Source organism: Rattus norvegicus, chromosome 19, assembly GCF_021556685.1.
Source record: "Rattus norvegicus strain SHRSP/BbbUtx chromosome 19, alternate assembly SHRSP_T2T, whole genome shotgun sequence".
NCBI lineage: Eukaryota > Metazoa > Chordata > Mammalia > Rodentia > Muridae > Rattus > Rattus norvegicus.
In genome coordinates, this window is record NC_141552.1 from 57,597,077 (window position 1) to 57,620,656 (window position 23,580).

The following is a 23,580-nucleotide window of genomic DNA, read 5'->3' on the forward strand; positions in this document are numbered from 1 at the left end:
ATGGTATGTACTCATTGATAAGTGAATATTAGCTCAAATGCTTGAATTACCCTAGATGCACAGAACACATGAAACTCAAGAAGGATGACCAAAATGCGAATGCTTCACTCCTTCTTTAAAAGGGGAACAAGAATACCCTTGGGAGGAAATAGGGAGGCAAAGTTTAGAACAGAGGCAGAAGGAACACCCATTCAGAGCCTGCCCCACATGTGGCCCATACATATACAGCCACCCAATTAGACAAGATGGATGAAGCAAAGAAGTGCAGACCGACAGGAGCCGGATGTAGATCGCTCCTGAGAGACACAGCCAGAATACAGCAAATACAGAGGCGAATGCCAGCAGCAAACCACTGAACTGAGAACGGGACCCCCATTGAAGGAATCAGAGAAAGGACTGGAAGAGCTTGAAGGGGCTCGAGACCCCATATGAACAACAATGCCAAGCAACCAGAGCTTCCAGGGACTAAGCCACTACCCAAAGACTATACATGGACTGACCCTGGACTCTGACCTCATAGGTAGCAAAGGATAGCCTAGTAAGAGCACCAGTGGAAGGGGAAGCCCTTGGTCCTGCCAAGACTGAACCCCCAGTGAATGTGATTGTTGGGGGGAGGGCAGTAATGAGGGGAAGATGGGGAAGGGAACACCCATGTAGAAGGGGAGGGGGAGAGGTTAGGGGGATGTTGGCCCAGAAACTGGGAAGGGGAATAACAATCGAAATGTAAATAAGAAATACTCAAGTTAATAAAGATGGGAAAAAAAAGTGCAAATGTGTGTGCAAGCGCACATGGGTGTGTGCGTCTGTGTGTGTGTGTGTATGTGTGTGTGTGTGTGTGTGTGTGCGCGTGCACAAGCGCACGCACGCATGTTGAATTAGAGGCTTGAGCTGCAAAGAACATAATAAACTCCTGTGTACTGTGTGTGAGACCCCGGATCCATGGTCTTTATTAGTTCAGTGCCTGTGAACTAAAGAAAGCTGTCTTGCCAAGGCACAGTGTTCTCAGCGTCTAAAAGGCGGGTTTTAAAGCATTTTTCGTCAGGAGACCCTCGTTCTCTTTAATTTTTGTCCTGTGTTTAATTAATTGTCCTAGGGCCCTGGAGCATGTTTATTGTGGTGCCATGTGCACTTTGCTTAAAGAGGCACAGACAACAAGCCACGGTGGAGTTCCTGCTACGTTTGTGGAGCAGGAAGTGAGCAGTGGCAACACAAACCTGATTCAGTCAGGATAGCCCTCTAATGTTTGGACTGAAAAACTTTTAGGAATTAAAGGGGAAAAAAATGTGAGCTCATCCCGGGACCTTGGCGCTGAGTTCTCACATTGGTTGTTGGATGCAGGAAAGGGGCTACATTCGGTTTGAAAAGCTGTTACCATTCTTGGAAGAAGGTGCAGAGGGACTTTTAATTTCTGCGGCCTCGCTTTTGCCCCTCATGGGTCTCACATGCAACTGTTTCTGAAGTCGGTTGTGAAATGGTGTTAATTCTGTGCTCCGTGATGACGTGTTGAAGAGTAGAAAAGTTGATAGAGTCGGGGGGATTGAGTCCACGAAGCAGGTGTGTTGCTGGAGGTAAGGTATTCAGAGAGGCCGATATTCTTGCCTTCCGCTCTGGTGACCCAGAAGTGAAAGAGGCTTGGCAACATTACTGGCACAGAAGCATGAACTGTGGGAACTACTGTTCCTTGTGAAGGGCAGCCGCTGTCAAGTTGTACAAGTGCCAAAAGCGCATATGTATATAGTGGTGGCTGTAGCTCGTCATATGCACAGATAGGGAGGGTTGCATCCCGTTCTGTAGATAGAGGTTGTAGGTGGTGAGAGGCTGGTAGGGCGTTCCACAGGGATTCCTCCCTCTCCCGTGGATTCCTGTTTAAGTCCCTCAGTGGGGCATCTTGACTGTCAACTTTGTTGGCTTGAGACACGCTCACGAGATAAGGACACGCCTCTGAATATATCTCTGGTGTTTTCTAGAAGAACCTTTCAAGCGGGAAGACCTGCCCTGAATGTGGGCTGAGGATCTGGGTGATGAAAGTGGGGACACAGGGAGCCCACTACTTAGGGCTGCTCTCTCTCTGTTTTCTGGTTGCCAGGGTGTGAGCTGCCGAGTTCTTCTCTGTGCTCCCCACTTTGTTGGAGTGAAACCTCAAATTGTGAGCTGACGTGAATCCTCTGGGTCACTTTCTTCTTGGGTGCTTTCTCCAGTGATGGCAAATACCCTGGCTCATACACATCCCAAAGGAAGGGGTACTCTGTCTTCTAAATCTGCAGAATACGTATGTCTGGTTTCCTTCTATACACTATACATTCTATACATTCTATACATTCTATACATTATATAGTATCTTCCAACTCTTCAGACACCGGCTGGGTATGTTACAATTCATGTACCCAGTGGACCCAGAGTTAGCACCGATCCCACAGGTGAAGGGCTCGGCTCCATGAGCTACCCTTGCTTCAGATGTCCAGTCCTCTGTCCTGTACTGGTCACCTGAACTTCTGACCAACTGGCTACAAATGGAGGGTCCCCACCATCTTGCTTGAGTTTGATAGTTTAGTATAGTGGCTCACAGGACTTGATGGGACATCTATATCTGCCACATTATATTGTAAAGTGTGGAACAGCCACGTGGGGAAGTTCTTGGGTGGATTACCAGGGGTGAGTGCAGATTTCCATGTGTTTCTGAATATGCTTTTCCCTTCCCTCTGTCTCTGCATTTACAAACTAAGAGGCTAGCTGTGCTCATTTCAAAGGCTTCATTATGCGGGCATGGTTGGATATATTATTGGTCAATTTCGGTGTTAGTATCTAGCCTCTTCTTCCTGGAGATGTGAGGTGTAAGAGCTTGGCAAGTTGGGGATTCTGAAAATTCCAATTCCCTAATCACATCTTCTGGTAAACAGCCCCCAACCTTCAAGAATCACTTTATCAGTGTAAACTCGGATGTTGTAAACTGTAGTAATATGTTGCACACAACTGGGAGAAACCCATCTAACCTCAGGCACTCAGGGAATTTCCAAGGCTTTGAACAGAGCATTGTTCTTGTTTGTTTTCATGGCTGTGAGGAGCGCCACGCTCAAAAGCAGCATGAGGAGGAACAGGTTCCTTTGGCTTGGAGGTCACAGTTCCTCACTGAAGAAAGCCCAGACAGGAACTGTAGAAAGGAAGCTAGGGAGAGGAGCTGAAGCAGAGACCGCAGAGGAAAGCTGTTGACTAGTTTGCTTCCTAGATAGCCCAGGCTGACCTGCCTAGGAGTGCCACTGTCCACAGTGGGCTGGGCCCTCTGTTAGCCCTAATCAATTATCAATGAAGACATACTCACAGGCCAGTCTGATGGAGGCGGTTCTTCAAATGAGGTTCCCTCTTCCCAAATACTGTTGGCTGTTGACAGTCAAGATCAGCCTTCATAGCCACATATGTCTTTCTATTTCTTTGTATATCACGATGCTACCCACCCACTGCTAGTGATGAAGTACTTAACTCTTGGTAGCCCAGGGTCCAGATTGTAGGTGTCTCTCCTCTGACCTTTGCCCACACTGTCAGGACTCCTTGATTCTGTAAGTGCCTTTACCTCTGTGTTCATTGCTTGGCTCTGTATGAAATGGTGACATCCTTGAAGAGCATCTCAGAATCCCTGCATTGTATAAAGCACCCAGCACGATGCCCAGTGGCTAGGGCCCTCCCATGTCCTCCTCCTCCTCACCTGGATGTTTCTATAGTCTACAGGCCATACAGCTCGAAACATTCTTGAGGTTTGGATTGGTTCTTCCCATTCTTATCTGCCTTGATTGCTCTGTATTAAAATTCATAAAGACCCATAAATTATCAATTAGATGTCATTCAGTGGGTTATTTTTAGTTTCTTACTATAACAGGCATGCATGCATGTGTTAAAAATTGAAATGGTGTGCGTCGTAACATGTACAGTAAATCTTCCTTGCTCCCAAACAATCGCGCTCTCTCTCTCAGAGTAATCCGTGTCAGTGCTGTTTACACATGCGCCTTCTTCCTTTATGTTCCATTTTGCAGGCCGTCCCTATGCTTTGCTTTTTGTGTGTGATAGCTGTTTGTTGCACTCAAAGCCTTGTGTATTTTACGCAAGCATTCTACTGCTGAACTATATTCCCAGCCTAGCCCAGGTCCATTTTTGCCCCAGTGTTGGGGATTGAAGGTAGAAACTTACGCATGCTAGGCAAGTGTCCTACTACCAAGCTGCAACTCTTGCTGTCCTGGTTAGGTTTTAACGATGACTCGGCACCATCTAGGATCTCCTGGGAAGAGAGAAGCTCAGTTGAAAGCATTGCCTTGATCCGATTAGCCCATGGCCATGTCCATCTTGGCTAATGATGGATGTAGGATGGCCCAACCCACTGTGGGTACCATCTCTAGGCAGGTGGGTCTGGGCTCTACAAGAAAGGATGCTGAGGAGGCCACAGAGTAAGCCAACAGGTAGTATCCTTCAATACTCTGTGGTATATACCCTCGGGTGTTGTGTGTGGGAGTGTTTGCCCATGTACACGCATAAAGGCCTGAGGAGGGTGTTGGGTATATCTCCTTCACTCTCTCCTATAGCCCGTGAGGCAGGGGGTCTCTCTAAACCAGAAGATGAAGCTAAGCTGTTTGCCAGTAAGCCACCCCATCTCTGCCTCTGACAGTACTAGAGTTAAAGGATAGAGGTATGTTCACCCAGCTTTTGGCTGGAACCCGAAAGCCATGCCTGCACACCAAGTGTTGTTACCTGGGGAGCCACCTCTCCAGTCCCACTGCACTAACCGATTCAGCCTAACCGATGAACAAGTAGATGGATTATGGTATTTCTGGCTCTCACTAACAATGTGGCATCAAATGTTCCTCCCACAGGAACATTCATGGGTACAAGTGTGTTTGTAGGCTAAATGTCTAGTCCTGGACTACCTGGGCCACAGAGCATGCCCATTTAACACTTGCTATGTCCAGTTGCCTCAGAAGTTTCGAATCAGTTTATGTCCCCCTTTTCCTTCATGTGTGAGGTTGTCTGGTTCCCCCACACCCTGACAACTCAACATACTGCAATTACAGAATGGGTCTTCATTGGGCCTGTCGAGGACTGTGCTAATTGTGATCTCTGGGCACTCTTCTTACCGTGATTTCTAACCAGGACTGTCACTAGCAGGTCAGATGAGAACTTCCTCACCCGGTGACAGTGGCAGCACTCATAGCCAGCCTGAGGTCAGTTTCGCCTCTTGAGAGATCTCACACAATCGCTTGCAATTTATTATCTAGGACTGCAAAAACATTCTGTGGCTGTGTTGCCCAAATCATAGAGATATAGCTTGGGGATTTTGAAGGAAAGATTCCCTGTGAACCATGCCGTTTCCCACCTCAGAGTTTTCGTTCCTTGAAGTAGTATCTTCCTTTTGGTGTCCTAGGGTGTGAGGGTGCTAAGAAAGCATTGTACTTTGTCAGGTTCTTCTCATCGGCTGTATCTGATGCATCATTTTCAAGGCAAGGCTGGTCTTGACTAATTTTCTCTGGGGAGATTGCATGTGTTGTAATTTCTCAAGAGTTGGCAGTTGTGGATTCTGTTGTGCGACTCTTTGCAACTCAGAGGTATGTAATTGAAACAGTACGGGTGGTAAGCAAGATCCTGCAAGGGATTATGCAGGGAGTATCAGCAAAGCGGGTTATCACTGCCTCTTGGCTTTGTCCTCATCACTGGGATGGCTGGGTATCCCAGAGCTTCCTCTGTAGTGCCTTAGGAGAATTGGCTTTCAGTGTCTCAGTCAATGTCTTGTCTTTTAAATTTCGTTCACATTAATCAGATCTGTTTGGAAAGTGTGGTTCTTGTAGATTTGAGAGGGTGTAAGAGAACCTCACAGCCTTAAAACCACTAGGTTTTGTTGTTTGTTTGATTGATTGATTATTTTGTAGTGTTGGGGTCTGAACTCAGGCCTCACACATGCAAGCAGTCTGTTGCTAAGCAGAACTCCTGACCCAGACCAGTGGTTTATTCACATAGAGACACATGGCTTAGCGAATGAAAGTGCTCTACATGAAAGGGCAAAAACCTGAGTTTGCATTCCAAGAACCCACATAAAAGACTGAGCATCCGTCATTACTGTACTCTCATGGTAAGATGGGAGGCAGAAAACAGAGGGACCCCTGCAAGCTCTTGGGTCAGCTAGCAGGGAGCCTGATGTGTGCAGTGATCCGTAGAGACCCTGTTCACGAACAGAGCTGAGGCTATCCTTGGAGCTACAAATGCAGTACTGTGTGTGCGCACACACTCACCCACTCACACCCAAAACCAAACAACAGCTCCCCAACTCTGAATTGTCCCCAAATCTAATGTCACCTGAAATGCACAACTTATTGTCCTGCTCTACACATCTACATTGGTTGGGGCAGATTCTCTAACTTGTTGCTTGGTTCTTAAAGACCGCATCAGTGATCCATTCTTGGTGTGTAGGGGTGTACACTGGGTAGTGGACTGCCATTTCTGGGCCCTTTTATTGGCATACAGTTGCAAGTAGTGTTTGTCTCCAGTGTTTCACAATTATAAATTAATAATAACAGCCCATTAGAAATTACCAGTGTCGTAAGTCCCAACTCCTTTGGGCATCTTAATAAAAATGATAATTAAAACCATAATTTACAGTAAATGGGGACACAGCCCAAGCACATCCACAATATGGAAGAAATTAAAAATCTCCAACCAGAAAGAATATTCCTGGCACTGTGGAAGAATCTGCCTTGTTCTTGGAGCCCATGTCCACAGCACCTTGTCAGGGCTGTTGGTTCTACCTTCCCACCAGGCAGTCTTTTGTGCCTGTGGAATCTGTGGGCCGCTCTGTGAAGTCTGTGGCCACCGGCTCTGAGCACAGACCCGTCACTCCCTGTGTGTTCTCTGTCCATGCAAACAAGTGGCTAGGGTCACCCATGCTGCTGGGTGACCCCAGTACCTTCCGGATCCCCACTCAAGCCCAGACTTAGACAGTCGCCACGGTTTGTCGATTTTTCCAAGTGTTTTTCTCACTTAGGAATTCAGCTACTCAGCATCAGAGGGTTCTTTGTCCCCACTGGCTGATCATGGTGCTCCCCTGTCTATCCGGCTCCATCATCTTCAAGGCCACTGGAAGGATTTTACTTGGATAAACAAAAACAACAGCAACAACCACCAGTAACTCAGGGTTTCACTCTGTGCAGAGTGTCTCTTCAACATCCACCTGCTGCCTGGTTCGGCCTCCATTCCAGTCTCTACTTTCTCCTGTGAGGCCTTCCCTGGTCTTTTGACATTCCTGGTACCTTTTGTGCGCCTGTTTCTTTCTTATCTCCTTCAGTCCTGATGATGTTCTTGTCCCATGGTTCCTGCTGCCGCACAGTGACACATTCTGATGCATTGTACATCCCGTCAAGTTGACAAGAACAGCCATCAGAGATGGCTAGCTATACTGTGCATACCAGTATTCCTAGCTCTTAGGAACCTGAGGCAGGAGGATCGCAAGTTAGAGCCCAGTCTTGACTCATAACAAGAATTTGGCTTAACCACCACCACCACCACCACCACCACCACCACCACCACCACCACCACCACCACCACCACCACCACAACAACAAAGATTTGGATGAGCCGTCCATCAGAGCATGTGGTTCCGGGCAGTGCCAACAGCACACATGGCAGTTCTCAGTGGCTGACCTGAGGCGTAGTCCTCAGCTCTGTTTGGTGTGGCTGTCCGGTCCATTGCCTGCCATCAGATGTGGTTGGAGCCCCAACACCCCCATCTAAAGCTCCTTTGGAAATGCTTGACCCTGCAGCTAATTCAGTTAGGAAGAGGACTAACATGGGAGGCACTGAGAGAGGAGGAGAAGGTAGTGGCGTGGGGGTGAGGGTAGGGGAGAGGAAGAACGAGAGGATGGAAGGGTGGACGAAGACAATGAGGCAAATAGAACTGTTTGTGTATTTGGTTTGGTCTGTGATTAGCCATTTTGCAAATTCTATCCCTGAGAATAAAAACTAATGCAAGATCAGGGGGCATTTAATTTTGGGAGTACATTTTCTATCTTAGTTGTTTGTATTTAGAACTGACAACCTGAAACCATGAGGTGTTAACTCCCCGGGGCCGCTTAGCTCTTCTGACCGGAACTCCTATTGCAGACGCTAGAAACCTTGCTGCCCGTTGTTTAAAAATGCCTTCTGTTATTTATTCTCTTCATTTTATTAGCGTTAAATATTCTCCCGCACCCACTGGCTATCTCCTCATGGTTAAGCTGCTGCAATTTAAACATTGTCATGAAGTTAATTTTTTATAAGATGAATCAGGTTATTAAATTTAGTAAACCATTGCCTTCATTATTCTGCACCAACTTTGGCACCACGCAGGATTGGCTTAGCACTACTACATTTAGCTAATTAAGCTGGCCATCAGCCGCAGCCTTACGAGCATGAGGGATGCTGTCCTCATGGGCTTTATTCAGGACTTAGCAGTAGGTAATGTTATTAAACTTTTTTTTTTAATTTATAAAACTCCATACTCTGGAGATGTGGTTTGCTATAAATGTGTTATTGTCCTTGCTGTTAAACCATCATCTTTTGAAATATCCCCTGCTTTGTTTTTGCTCCAGAGGCCATAGTAAAGGATTAGAAAGTGGGCTTGTCGGCCGTAGCTTTGACAAGTCGACCAGCCGCACGGACAGCTCTGTTTAGATAAAGGGAGACTCGAGGGCCAGGGAATAACTTTACAAGTCACAGAGACAGATGGCTTAGCCATAACTCTAGCCAGGACTCATCTGAGGGAGAGTAGGCACACTCTTGCCCCGGCGGCCTGTTGCCGATGTCACACCAGATGCACGGCTTTCAGTAATACAGTTTTGTCAAGTGAGATAGCATAACCTAGGAAAATAAATGGTGATGGAGACGGCTCTGCTTCCTGTTTCCCTGCAGATTTCTAGGCAGTGTCATTCCAAACTGTAGCGAGCAGTGCTCTGAAAGGATGTTAATATTTAGTCTTTATTAAAAAGCAGGTTGCAGGATTAGTGGGGTTGGTGTGTAAGAGAAGGGGATTATTTCATGGCTCCGAAGCATTGTGACCCATCAGCGGGCTGCACCATCCATTCCTTACGTAGTGAGTGCTTCTGGGATTCAGGATGACCCAGCCGCAGAGACAGTTGTTTACAGACATCTGAAGAGCAGAGTGCAGCCTCAGACCTTCCTGTCCTGGCCTCACGCCACTTTCCTTTCCACCCGGAAATAATACAGCTGCGTTAGGGTACCACACACCCTAAACCCTAAGGCGCAGGAAGTGAGAGTCAGGGGAACTGGAGTTTGAGGCCAGCCTGGGCTACAGAGCAAGCTTCAAGCCATCCTAGGATACAAAGCAGGGACAAAACAAAATGGTTCCCAAGGAATGCACTTGCCATAACCTTCGATTTATAGTTTAATATCATTTAATTGAAATGTGATTAAAATAGTTCTGTGGTGGTGGCTCACACCTTTAATCCTCAGCACGCAGGAGGCAGAGGTGGGCAGATCTCTGAGTTTGAGGCCAGCCTGGTCTACAGAGCGAGTTCCAGGACAGCCACACACACACACACACACACACACACACACTCACACACACTCACACTCACACACCTGCATACACATACACACACTCACACACACACACACACACACACACACACACACACACACTCACTTCTAGTCATTGTGTTGACGTGAACATTTAGGAGGGATCTAAGTTTTGCCATTTTCTCAAAGATTTTATGGGTCCATTAGGTCCCGGGTAACAGATGAAGTTGCTGTTGGCCCATTGGTGCTGCCTCTCCATGCAGGTAACAGTGTCACAGCTACCTTAGCTCCTAAAACGTGGCATTTTTGGAGGCTGGGGAGATGGCTCAGTGGGTTGAAGTGCTTGTTCTGAAAATGCGCTCAGCCTCAGAGCTGAAGCTCAATCCCTGGAGCCCACAGGGAAGGAAAGAACTGACTTCTGAATTTGTCCTCTGATGCCCATATACATACATGCGTGCCCCTTCACACACACCTGTGCAACAATATAAAAAGAATAAATTGTTCTCATATCCACATGCATGCATGCATGCACGCACATATAAATGCATCCATGGAAATAGTAATAAAACAGGTTTTGAAAAAGGAACTGTGTATTCTCTTGGATTTACTGTAACTTTAGGAAATGAAGTGTTGGGCCTGGAGAGATGGCTTGTGTGGTTGAGAGGGCTTCCTGCTTTCTAGAGGACTGTGTTTCAGTCCCTAGAACGCATGGTGGGCGCACAGATAACTCCAGATTCATGGGACCTGATGGCCTCTGTGTGCACCACACACATGTGCCATGTCCATGCACAAATGTACACACAAACACATATGCATTAACATAAAATGTATCTATAAAATACATATCATTTTGCCATTTAGAGCGCCGGCTAGGTTTTCAACTCTAGAAGGAGATTTCTTTCTTCCTCTCTCTCACCCTGTACTTTTCCATCCCCATTTTTTTTCAGATGATTTTGACACGTGGATTCAATATCTATACATATGTAGACTCTTTCAATTTTCCGGCTTATCCTTGTGACATTTTTTTCAGAAGTGTTTCCCTAGGAGTTTGCCTTTTAAAACCTTATAAATTTATCATCCTAAAGTAGTTGGACATTTCACTAAACCTTTTTAGGGTTTTTGGGTATGTAGTCCTCTTAATATTTATACTTTATTTTAATATTTTAAAATTTAGGAAAATACTACACAGGAGCCGATCATGCCTATTTGTGTGATTGGTGAAGAGGACTCTCCCTGAAATCACCATTGCAACTTACAAAGTTTATTTATTTTTACTCATTTATATTTTAAAGATTATTTATTTTATTTTATGCATATGAATGTTGTGCCTGAATATGTGTATATGTATATGTATATGTGTATGTGTATGTGTATGTGTATGTGTATGTGTATGTGTATGTGTATGTGTATATGTATATGTATATGTATATGTATATGTATGTATGCACCATGTGTGTGCCTAGTGCCCATGGAGTTCAATAGAAAGCATTGGGTCCCTTGGAACTGAAGTTACAGAGAGTTGTGAGCTGCCATGTGGGTGTTGCACACGGAACCAGGGTCCCTGTAGGAGCAGCCAGTGCTTTTAACCACTGGGCCTGCTCTCCAGACCCTATTTATGTACTTTTACATCGTTTATTAGTAAGAGAGTTTGAGTTTGGGCACATGAGTGTCATTGCACATAAAGGCTAGGAAGAGGACATCAGATCCCCTGGGTCTAGAGTTACAAGAGTCTGCGAGCTTCCTGATGTGGGTACTGGGAATTGAACTTAGTCTTTTGGAAGAGCAGCAAGTGCTGTCAACTGCTCTCTAGCTCTCCTTTCCTGGAGATCATAACCATTCTGCTTTCAGCCACTGTGTCTGATACCATCGAGAATGATGGCTTGCGCCTCTGTTTGCTTCTGTTCTTCTCTCTCTGGCCTTTTGTAACATCTGGTTCCCATGTGTGTCTTACTATTTTAGGCTCTCATTCCCGAGGTCTTACATGAGAATGTGAAGTAGTTGGAGGGATAATTGAGGCTCTGGATAGCAGGCTCCTTCTTCCAGAGAGCTTATCATTATTCCTTGCTCTGTAGTTAGGTAAGGACAGGCCACTTTAATCCATTCAGAAACTGAAATGCCTGAGGCTGAGCTTCCTGAAAGGCTGGCCCGACACTGGATCTCCTGTGAAACAGTAGCCCTGGCACATTTACCAGGACCCTTCCTTTTGGACCTGGGACATACATTTATGTCTTTCTCTACCTGTAAGGCACAAGCTTAACCTGTCTTCTGTCTCTCTTCTACTGTTGTAGAACTGGAAAAGGACTTGAGTGACCTCCCATAGTCCTGCTATGTGTTGCTTCGCTTCCCAAACCTTGGCCTCCTGAGGCTGTGTCATACTTATCTGATATTTTCAAAGAAGGACGTGTGTGTACATACCTGTGTGTGCATGCATAGGCATGTGTTTCCACATAGGCATATGCTTTCATACACACACACTCAGAATATTTTCTGAGCATATATATATATGCACACACACACATACACATACACACATACACACACACACACACACACACACACACACACACACACACTCAGAATATTTTGTAGCTGTTCTGACTGCCACAATTGCTGAATTTGTAAGTTCCAGAAACACCTATCACAGAGTAGACTATGGGGATCTCTCATTACACAAAGAATCTAATCATGGTTGGTAGGGAGCAACTGACTGTGGCCTGAACTCTCTTGGACTGGGCCTTCATCTTTGAAATAGCTGTTTGCCTTCTCTGTCAGCAGGGCTCTGCTGCACGTGTAAAGTAAGACAGTGTCTCTATCATGTCACAAAGGGCACTAGCACCCTACTACACAGTCTCACCCACTGAAATTATCTCCTGGCGTGTCCCTGTCCCCTGGGGCACAGAATCACCTCTGCTTGAGAACCACCTGGTCTTGCCAGTGCTGTCCACTGACATGTCCCTTTATGCTAGCGTCATTTCTAATGTGGAGTTTTCCTTTTAACCACAGGGTTCGAGACGGCCAAGTCCTTCGCCCTCCATGGTGCGCACGTGATCCTGGCCTGTAGGAACATGAGCAGAGCCAGCGAGGCCGTGTCCCGCATTCTGGAGGAATGGGTAAGTGCTCAGATGCTTAGTTCGCTAACTGTCAAATCCGTACACACCGCAGGCTGAGTGCATGGAGGTTTCGGCGCAGTGCGCACAGTGCGCTGCTCTTGGAACGACATCTTCGCTTTCTGAGTCATATTCATGTTGTTTACTGTGTGGAGGAGAGGGTGAGTGAGACCATTCTTACCCATGCATTTGTTTATAGTTCACCGCCACTGCCTTATTATGAGAACGTTTACTTATTTAAATCTTTTATTAAGAGAAACGAAACGCCTGTGGATGCAATTGGGAAGTGTGTGCTCACGCGACATTGTTTACCTGCTTCTGCAGCCATTTGATTGCTTTCCTTTTTATAGTTTTATACATGGATGCTTTATGTTTTAGTCATTTTCATCCTGTTGTCACCCTCTTTAATCCCTCCTCCTGCTAAGGCCCTTCCTCCCCAGGGGTGCCTCTCGACTTCATGGAATTAGGGGGTAAACCATGCAAACAGCAGGGGAGGTGGCACTGAACACTAGCCACAGCTTGTTCAGACACAGGAGGGTCCACCCCACAGAATTCAAGGCTCCTCAGAGAGTCACATGGAAGCCGGATGGTAACACCTAAACGAGTCTTGTTTTCCTGTGGAAAGAGAAGGTAAAAGGTAAACGTCCTCCCTGGACCCTGAAAGGTATACATCACCTAAGTTTGGAACCTTTTTCTGGAGAAGTTTTACACACAAACACACACACACACACACACACACACACACACACACACACACACACACACACACACACTGATCCTTGCTTTGATTGGCTCATCTAATACACTGCACCATCTTTCCCTAGAGTGAAGTCTAAATAGTCTTTGGGCTAGGGCTTTGCTCCCTGGGTACAATTCCTGACAAAGAGAGAGGAAGAGAGAACATTTGTTTTGGCTCAGGTTTCAGCCTAGAGCTGGCCCTTTGCTTTTAGACTAGTGAGGAGGGAAGCAAGCCAGAAGGAGGGAGAGGAAGAGAGGATAATGGGAGACAGGGAGGAAGAAGGGAATTGGTGGGGAGACCGATTGGGGCTTGCGTGTATCCTCTAGGATACCATACCCTGGTGTCCTATATTACTCAACTAGGCACCCCTTTCTAATTTCTAGCACCTCTCAACTGTACTGTGGGATTCTGTATCAATCAGTAGACCTGCCCATCCATGAAGTCAGAATCTTTGTGACCTAATTTCATCCCCCAAAGCTCCACATATGAGTACTAGCCTTCATATATGAACATTTGGGGGACATGGTACCTCCAAATCATACGGCTCTATCCTGTTTACCAGTTGTATGTTATTTTAGTATGTGCTCATGCATTAAGTTAACCTGCGTCCCGTTTTGGGCGCTCAAAAGTTTTTAGCCTTCTTGTGCTATTACAAGTGATACAGCGTCATTCTATTGCTGCATCAGAATTTCTCCTAAATTCATGTGAAACTAGGTCTAAAGTATGTGAGCCCTCTTCAGTTTTTAGGTCTGTGACTCACCCATGTGGCTGAACCTTAGCAGTGAGCCCCTCTCCTCACTGGCTTACATATGCAGCTGTCACTTTGGTGGCCTGGTTGTTGCAGTGTTCATTCCTGTTGATTGTGTGGCAGAATTTGCCTGGTGTCTCGAGGATAGTTAGACTCCTCAGATTTTGATTCAATGTGTTTCAGACTGGAATAGTACGATTCCATTGGCTTCAGTAATTCTGCAGCTAGCATACTGCACAAAGATATCAATGTTGAAGCCATCTCAGAATGGGATGGCATAGCTCAATCACTTTTCATCTTTGAGCTGATCCTTTTCTTAGACTACACCACAGATGGCAGCAGGCTGGTCTGTATCTAGTCTATTTTGACATCTTAAATCTGTCTGTCCTCTATTTTCATCTATTTGTTTATGGTTATCATTTATTTAAATCCACAGTCTGTCTCTTGCCTACCAATTCTGTATTATTTGAATCTGTCTGTTATCTACTTATCTGTCTATCTATCTACCTATCTATCTGTCATCTATATATTTATCTAACAATTTATTATCTACATATCATTATCATCTATCATCCATCAATCATCTATCTATCTATCACCTATCATCCATCAATTATCTATCATCTACCATCCACCAATTATCTATCTATCTATCTATCTATCTATCTATCTATCTATCTATCTATCTATCATCTGTCTGTCTTACCTATCACCTAACATCTATCATCTATCTATCAATATCTGTCATCTGACTACCATCTATCATCTATCTGTCAACTGTCTTTGATCTGTCAGTTACTTATTTGTCTCTTCATTTATCTATCATCCATCTCTGTTGCCATCTCTCTTACTTTTTCTTTTTTCAGGCAGGATCTCACTGTGTAGCCCAGGCTAGCCTTGAACTCACAGTAGTCATCCCATGTCTCCTGAGTTCTGGAATTACAGGCATGAGCTACCTTGTCCTGATTCCACCACCGTTTGATACACAGAGGCAGAAATTCCTGGATCTACCTCAGGCAAGTCTCTTACTACGTCTTTCACATCTCTAACAAAGACGGTTTAATGAGGTGATCTCAGAGACACAGCATGTACTCTCCCCTCCTTTCATGTTAAGCCTAACGGTGTCCCTGTGAGCCAGCTTCAGATGGTGGGAGTTATCACCCTGTAGTTTCATCAGACAGCTTCTTGACGTGGAGTAGCAATCCTACAGGAATGATTATCTGGAAACATTCAAGTTAGGGACCTGGGGACAGGAAGCACTAGTGGAAACAAATGTATCTCATGCAGTTGCAAACACTGAAATTGCATCCTAGAGGGTTTGGACTATAGAAACTCAGCCCCTTGCTCGTATCTTACTGGTACACTTGTTCTCTGGGTATTCCTGTTCCCCAAGCTGGTGATTACAGAAGCCCAGATTTAGCATCTAAAGCCAGGGTCACTATTTCCTGTCACTGCCGTCCCTGTCAGTGCAATGGAGAGAGCCAATACTGTCACCTTCTTTATGTTTGGACCCCATACCTTCCCCACACGCCCACCCTTGACGTTTCTGGTCTGATTTTCTTCAGACTCCTCCTTCTTCCTGTCTCTGCACAGGGATCGCTGGCATTTTGGGGAGCACTGTTAAGGTCAGTTTAATCCACTGCACGTTTTCAGTCAGCAAGCAAGCTTGAATGTGATCTTACTTTACCTGGGATGGACCATGTCTGCACCTGCCTGAGGATGTAGTAAGACATATTGCCACCCTGTGGGAGGTTTTGAGTGGTCCAGGGTCTTTGTTGCAGCAGGAGCTCATTCAGAAGTCCCAGGGCATTTTGGCTTCATATTGATCTGTAAGTGCCAAGGCTCTGCTGGCATCTTTAGCTTAGTTCTGGAGATAGAGTTGGTCTCTTCATCGTCTTGGCTTGTTCCACCCAATAAAAGTATATTCTATGATCTCCATGTTCCCATGTCTTCATGTCTGTGTCTTAGCCAGTGGAATGTTTTTTCTCAATTCCCAGTGTTGGGGCAGCCGACTGCCCTCATTCATGGAATTCCTGTCATAGACTGTGTCCAGGCATGGTCCATTACAATACAAAAGCCTAGTCTTCATTTCACAGAGGAGCCAAGGCACAAGTGTCAAAGAAGGGCAGTGCTCAAAGCCACATAGTTTGTGAGCCCAGGGAAAGGGCCCTTGTTTATGCCATTGGCCTTGAAGATCAGTTGTTCCTTGTCCCTCTTGTCTGAGTGTCCCCTCCTTAGGTTTAGATCCTTTGATGACAGCCAGATGGTTAGTTTCAGTCATATTTAGAGAAAGCAACTCATTGACAAGAACACAGCCACATCCCTCTTCCCCTTCCTACTTTCCTCCTCCTCTTTGTGTGTAGCACATTCTAGCTGGAAACTCACTATGTAGTCCATCCTGGCCTTGAACTTATGACACTCTTGCTTTAGTACCTCAAGTGGAGAGACTACTGGAGTGCACCACTAGATCCAGCCTTGGGTCTACCAGGGCCTAGAGGTGATCTGATGTTGAACTTAGAACCAGTGTGAATACAATAGACCTTTCTTCTTTTGACAACCTAGAACATCTCTGGACATATTCAAATGGCTTCTACGAATGTTGCAACCCATTTCTGGCTAATTATCATGGTTATAAAAAGATGTTGTAGGGCTGGACAGTGAGTAAGAGTGTGTACTGCTCTTGTGGGGAACCTCGGTTTCAGTCTTAGTGCCCAGATTGGGCAACTCACAATTGACTATAACTCCAGGTTCAGGTAAAATCAATACCTTCTCTTGGCCTCTGGGCACCTGCATTTACATGCACAAACTTACATACAGGCGTACATGGATACCCAACAGTAAAAAATAGACAAAGCTGTAGTATGTGTGCAAAGACTAGAAACAGATACACACTATGACCTTGGTAAAACGTTTGAACTTCTGGAACTTTCAGCTTCTTCATCTGTAAAGTGCATAGTGTGTGTTTCAAGTCAGAGGTGGTTTGTAGTAAACACAAAGACTTAATGGGTAGGGTAAATATTAACACACGGTGGAGAAAGATTAAGTGCTCAGTTAAATGCCAGCTGCCTTGATTGATAGCAGTGATGGAGGTACTAATTTCTTACTTATACAAAGAGAGCATAGTGAAGCTTGCTTTTCTCACTCTCCACAAGTAGCTGGAAGGGGAGCTGTAAGGAGGATGTTTACCAACACGATTTAAGCGGAGCCACGATGAATTGTTTTCCTGCCTTTTTATGTCTAGACTCCCACATTTTGATAGCTGTACACTTAGTTGGTTGATTAGTATTTTCCAGTGCACTTAATATTAGCACTCAGCTGTCATCCGAAAGGCCGTCTTAATTATTTACGTGATTGCTTTTCCTTTGTACTTACTAAGATCTGCTCTTCGCATATATCCAGGAAATGCCATTAAGGGCTCAGTCACCAGAAGCTGCAAGCGGTGGTTATTGAGAAAGGAGTGAGATGAGAGAGAGAGAGAGAGAGAGAGAGAGAGAGAGAGAGAGAGAGATTGATTAGTGATGGTAGCGGAATGTGTATGTGGCAGAGAGCACATATGCTAGGTTGATCGTAGCCACCTGATCCAGTGCTGCAGTGCTGACTCACTCCAGTTTTCGATGGTGTTGTTTCCAAGTCTCTTTATCTCCCTGGAGTGAAGACACATGGACACTGATGATGCTGTTGTGTCCTGACAGCCTTCGTCATAGGCATCAGAAGTAGGGGCTTTACATGTGGAAAACTTGGTGCCAGCCATTATGTTGGGCAAGCACTACAGACACTTGGCTCAGATTTTTTTTTTTCAAGACAGGATCTCACTGTGTGGTCCTAGCTGGCCTAGAACTCATGATGTAGACCAGGCTACCCTCATAGATGTGCCTTCCACTGCCTCCTAAATGTTGGGGTTAGTGGTGTGTGCCTCCCCTACACAGATGAGCCTTCAGTTCTGCTGACTCCTTGTCCTCATGTTGTAGTCGATGGTGTGGGTAGGTGATGGTGTGGAGTGCTCAATCACAGCTCTAAGAAGTTTCCCAGAAAGCCAGTAGCTTTTTGGCTACCTCAGAGCCACTCAACAACTTTGTGAGCCGATGAGGCCTTAGCACTCATGGGAATTTTCTCTTAGTCCCTTTTGATAGGAAAAGCTTAACACTGCAGTTTGCTTTTCCAGTTGGAAGTTGTGATGCATGATGTCTTCTCATGCAGTGTTAGTACCTGTAAGTGTGTATGTGTCTGTGTGCATACATGTGAATATATGTAATGTGTTTGTGGGTGTGCATTTGTGCATACATGTGAGGTGTGTGTGTGTGTGTGTGTGTGTGTGTGTGTGTGTGTAGGTTGTATGTGGGTGGCTGACATAGACGCTTTCTGCCTAAGTTAATGGCTTGCCTTGGAAAACATGGTTGTTATCTGAGACAGTCCAAGGTACAAAGCTCATCCTGTTGTTTTGAATGTCAGCTAAAAAACCTCACAAAACTATTAATATTATCACTAAGTGTCTTCATTAGGGTTTTATTGCTGTGAAGAGACACTATGACCATGGAAACTCTTATAAAGGAAAACATTTAACTGGGACGGGATTACAGTTTCAGAGGTTCAGTCCATTATCATGATATTGGGGAACATGGCCACAGGCAGGCAGATATGGTGCTAGAGAAGGAGTTGTGAGTTCTACTCTTGATCTTCAGTCTGCAGAAGGAGACTGTGATCTATGTGAGGCTACTGGGTTCACAGTAGCTAGAGCATATGAGACCTCAAAGCCCACCCCCACAGTGACACACTTCCTCACAAGGCCACACTTCCTAATACTGCCATTCTCTTTGGGCCAACCATTCAAACCCATGGGTCTCTGAGGTCCATTTCTACTCAAACCACCACAGCAAGTTACTAGGAAAGTTCATCCTAAATCAGACTCTGGATTTTCTCATTTGTTTGCTTTAAAAGTTATTTTCTGCACAGCATTGGATTTCAGTGAGTAAAGAATGATATAAACAGGCAGCAAGAGCTCTGTAAACTGTTTTGCTTGAGCCAGTAAGCATAGCTCTCGCAGCAGAAGATGAGGATGAAGTTCTCACGGTCTCCTTGGGGCGTTTTCACATGTCATTTGCTGCCATCTTCAAATGGTATCGAGGTGCCAGTGTGCTAGGCAGTGTGCGTAGCATTAGCAGTGAACCACATACACCATGTGACTAGCCCATCTGACAGCCAAGGCTTTGGGGTTGGGTCATTCCTGGGGAGTGAGTGGGGAATCTGAAGCCACATCACCCCAGTTCTCAGCCATTCTGTTACTGTTACCCAGTCTAAAATTCCTGGTGTGTGTTGTTCCTAAAAATTGGCCCTAGTTTTCTTTTCTTTTTTTATTCATCTGTCTATCTGTTGATCTATCAATCTGTCTATCTATTAATATACATGCATCAGTATTTTGCCTGTGATGTCTGTGTGAGGTCAGACCTCCTGGAACTAGAGCCGTAGGCACATGTGAGTTGCCATGTGGGTGCTGGGAACTGAACCCGGGTCCTCTGGAGTAGCAGTCACTGCTCTTAACCACTAAGCTCCATATGTGCCTGCCTCTCTCTCTCTCTCTCTCTCTCTCTCTCTCTCTCTCTCTCTCTCTCTCTCTCTGTGTGTGTGTGAGCATGCACTTGTTTATATGTGTGAGTGCAAACGCATGCATGCATGCCATGACATACATGTAGACATCAGAAGACAGTCTTGGGTATTGGAACTTGCCTTCCGCTTGTTTGAGAACAGGTATCCTATTTGCCATAGCATGAGCCACGGAAGCTGGCCTGGAAGCTTCTGTCTCTACTCCTCAGTGGAATGCTGGAACTGCCCATGCTACCATATCTGCTCTCTTGTGGGTTCTGAGTAGCCCCCTGAAGGACTTCATGCTGGCAGGGAAATCCCTCCAACTAACTGCCTAGTCATCTCCAGTTTTCTTGTAAGGAAGAATGACCTTGAACTCCTGATCCCCTGATTTGACGTCTCATGCATTTAGATTGTGGCCCGGCATCATCACATCCAGGTTTTCTGGCGCTAGGATTGAGCTTAGGCCTTCGTACAGCCAGGCAAGCACTCTCTCAGCTGATGCACACACTCCTCGTCTTGACAAGGCTTGCTAAAGGACTCAGCCCGATACTGTATTCAAAGTGCTTCATCTGTGTGTGAGTCAGTGTCTCATGGTGGGAAATGTGTCAGTAACAGGAGGGTACCGTGGTCACCTAGGTAGGAACTTCCCTAGTCTCTGTAATTTGATGTCATTGATAACTGGGTCAAAGGAGTCTGCGTCTTCCCTTCCGCCCTCCCTTCCTTGTTAAGTGCTATGTAGTGTATTTACTGTTCTGCTAAAGTTGCCCATTTGACCTTCCTTGTCACAGGCCCAGGAAAGATTCTTTATCAGTTAATAAATTATTCATCCTCTCGTAGACATAATTGGTTGCTAAAATATTCTGAGTTTTCTCTGTCTTCGGAATGTCTGAAAAATTGTGCCTGGTCCTTCTCCTCCAACTTTTCCATCTCATTTTTCATTCTGAAAATTTTGCATTGACTCACTCTCAACTGTATTCCCTGTTCTTTGATCACCACTTCTGTGTCTTCATTTTTTTTTTTTTCTTCTTCCTGGCCATCCCTGGCAGTCTTGAACGGAATCTTTTCAAACTTTATATGCACTCTGACCGTTATGTAATGAGGGCTGTGGTTCACCGCAGAATTTTAAGAGGACAAGCAGGAAGCACAGGTGCCTAGCTCCCGACCATCACCCCCAATTGTGTGCAGCCCAAAGAAGATCTGTCCTTTCAATAATGTGGGCTCCCCTGGGTTCTTATTAAGCAGTTTTGACACAGTCTGAAAAGACAGATTTTGTCTTCAGATGGTATCTAGCCAGTGGCTGCAAGGCCTGCTTCTGACCACTCAGCTTTTAGCCTGTTATTTAAGAGGGGAGAAATAGACTTGAGACTGTTTTTCATGTTTATTATGGGACATTCAGAGTGCCTCAGATGTAGTGTGTATTAGATTAAACAGAACAGAAATAGTCACTGTGCTGATAAAACCATCCAGGCAAGGACATCTAGAGATCAGCAGTACTGAAGGTGGTGTTTCAGGCTGGCCAGCACATGGGGCCGAAGGTCAGGGTTAACCCAAGAGAAGTATTTAAAACAGAACTAATTCAGGTCCTTGCTTTGGAGTTCTAGAGATTTAGGTTCAGATTCTGACACGAGCAATTGCCCATTGATGCCCCTGACTTGTTTCCTGTAGAATAGCATTAGTGACAACTTTCAGGGTCACCACAAAGATAAAGTGCAGCCTCGCAGAGCTCTTCTGCACAGAGCCCAGCATGTTGCACTTCAGAAAGCTGTGTGTACCATTGTCCAACACAGATCCCTGAATTAGACAGATGTGTCCGCACAACTTGAAAAAGCGTTCTCTCCCTGTTCTAGTTCAGGCTCCTCTTACAAAAATACCATAGACTGCGGTCTTAAGCAGTATCCATTTCCAAGTGTTTCAGAAGCTGGAAATCTGACCACTTTGCCTGCTTGGTTAGATTCTTGGTGAGGATTGTTTTCCTGTTTTAATAACTATGTCACTTCATGTTAAAGAGCAGAGAAAAGGATGGGAGAGAGAGTTGAGGAGGAGGAGGGAAGAAGGGAGGGAGTCTCTTCCAAGCTGTCTTCCTATTGGACACCCTCATGTCCCCAGCATTGTCCGTCAATACTGAAACGAGCTGAGATAAAAGAGTGGGGTCCCCTTCCATCCTTAGGAGGTAGAGGGGTGACTGTTATTGCTTGCATGACTTAGATCTGGCCGGCCTTGCGTAGGCTGGGGTTGCAAAGAAGATGTGGAGCTGGAGAGAATTGGAGCTGGCAGAGCCCACCCTGCATCCCCAGGGGATTCGTGAGACCTGGAGTCTGTCCCTGTCCCTGCCAGCTGGAGGATGTAGGTGCAACCAAGTTTTGAGAGTTCCGCAGAAGCAAGCCTTACAGGTGCGTTGTTGTGGCGTCAAAGCCATCAGTTCTTTGACAGTTCTCCCTTCAAGAATGGAGCCTGGCACTCCTTCACCTATGTGAGCTGGAGCTGGTGAGTTGTCTTCGAGAGCGAGAGCCCCGTGCCCCGGTGGTTATGGAGGGTGACCCCCAAGAAAGGTGAAAGTTCCCAGAAAGGCATTCTGGCATCTTCTTTGCACACTGTCTTGTGTCACTGGATCTGGGGCACCGTATTGGGACAACACTCAAGCCACCATGTGAAGTCTTTGACGCCACAGTGCTAGTTAGAACCCACTCAGGACCCTCTCGCCAGCTCGACCTTCTGGTACCCAGCTGCTACCTTTAGATTTACATGCTACGTTCTTTCAGATCCACCCAGTGACCAGAACATTTCCCAGCTTACGTCCTGCTAACTTTGATTAGACACAGAGTGTGTACAGTGTTCGGTCATATGCTTTTGGGGAAAACAGTAGTAACTAACCCAGGAGCCGTGGCCTCCAGGGGAGAAGCCATCTCTGAGACAGACTGGACCCTGCGGCAGAGTGAGGTCCTCAAAGTGTAAGGCATCTGAAGTTTGAATGGCTTCCTAGGTGCCTTGCATGTTACAGCATTCCAGCTTAAGGCCTCTGGCTTAGCTATGGAATCCCTTCTTCATGGGTCAGCAAAGTCATCCCATCCTGCTTCTGTGTGAATTAATTAGAAAGGTCTCCCTTATAGTAAAAAAAAAAGCATCTTCCCTGGACCACCAGACAGAGGTCTGTGCTCCTTCCCCGGAGTGCTATTGGCTCCCTTCTCAGAGCCCAACTAATACGCACATCTCTCAAATTCCCTAAATAATAAATCCAAAGTTATTGAAGCTATCAGGTTACCGAGAGTTGGCGGTGCGACTGCCCCCACTCATTTCTTCGCAACCCTTGTCCCTCTTTTATTATTGAAACTTAGGATGCTCATGGTAAGGCTAGGCAGCTGGGGAACCCCAGCCCCCGAATCTTGCAGCAGGCAGCAGCTGCGGGAGTTCGGGCCTGCTTTGCCTTCCCTGGAGTTAATGAATCAGCATGCGCCAAGGACGAGGTTTGCCTTTAACTGATGGAGAAACACCACGTTTACTCACCACGCTTACTCACTCAACAATTCTGGGATCTCCAATGGTTCCGCCGGCAAGGCAGTCTGCAACCCGTTAGGCCGGGAGGAACTGGAGTGCAGCTTTGTAATAGCTTTGTTGCTGTTTATTGAGAGGGACTAATTAACTTTGATCATTGCACTAATATTATGGCACTTTGACAGCCCTTCAGATTTATGACTCTGGGAAAATAAACAAATGAAATGCAGGTGCTGGAGCAGAAAGACTCAGTCATTACTGAACTTTAATTACTTGGAATGTGTAGCCAGGAGAGAATTGGTTGATGAATTACAGGATGCTTAAAACCAACCCCAAACTGAAAGCAAAGAGAAGACAAAAAAAAAAAAAAAAAAACA

At 45.7% G+C, this 23,580-nt stretch overlaps 1 protein-coding gene across 30 annotated transcripts in view; it reads left to right on the plus strand.

The window, feature by feature from the left end:
• The window catches only part of Wwox (WW domain-containing oxidoreductase), a 927,977-nt gene that overhangs the window by 40,718 nt on the left and 863,679 nt on the right, over positions 1-23,580 (plus strand). For 27 of the 30 annotated variants that reach the window (XM_087594224.1, XM_087594226.1, XM_087594223.1 and 24 more), the window contains 1 exon segment: positions 12,544-12,650. In XM_087594224.1, coding sequence (XP_087450350.1) covers positions 12,544-12,650 — 107 coding nt within the window. 30 annotated transcript variants of the gene reach the window in all.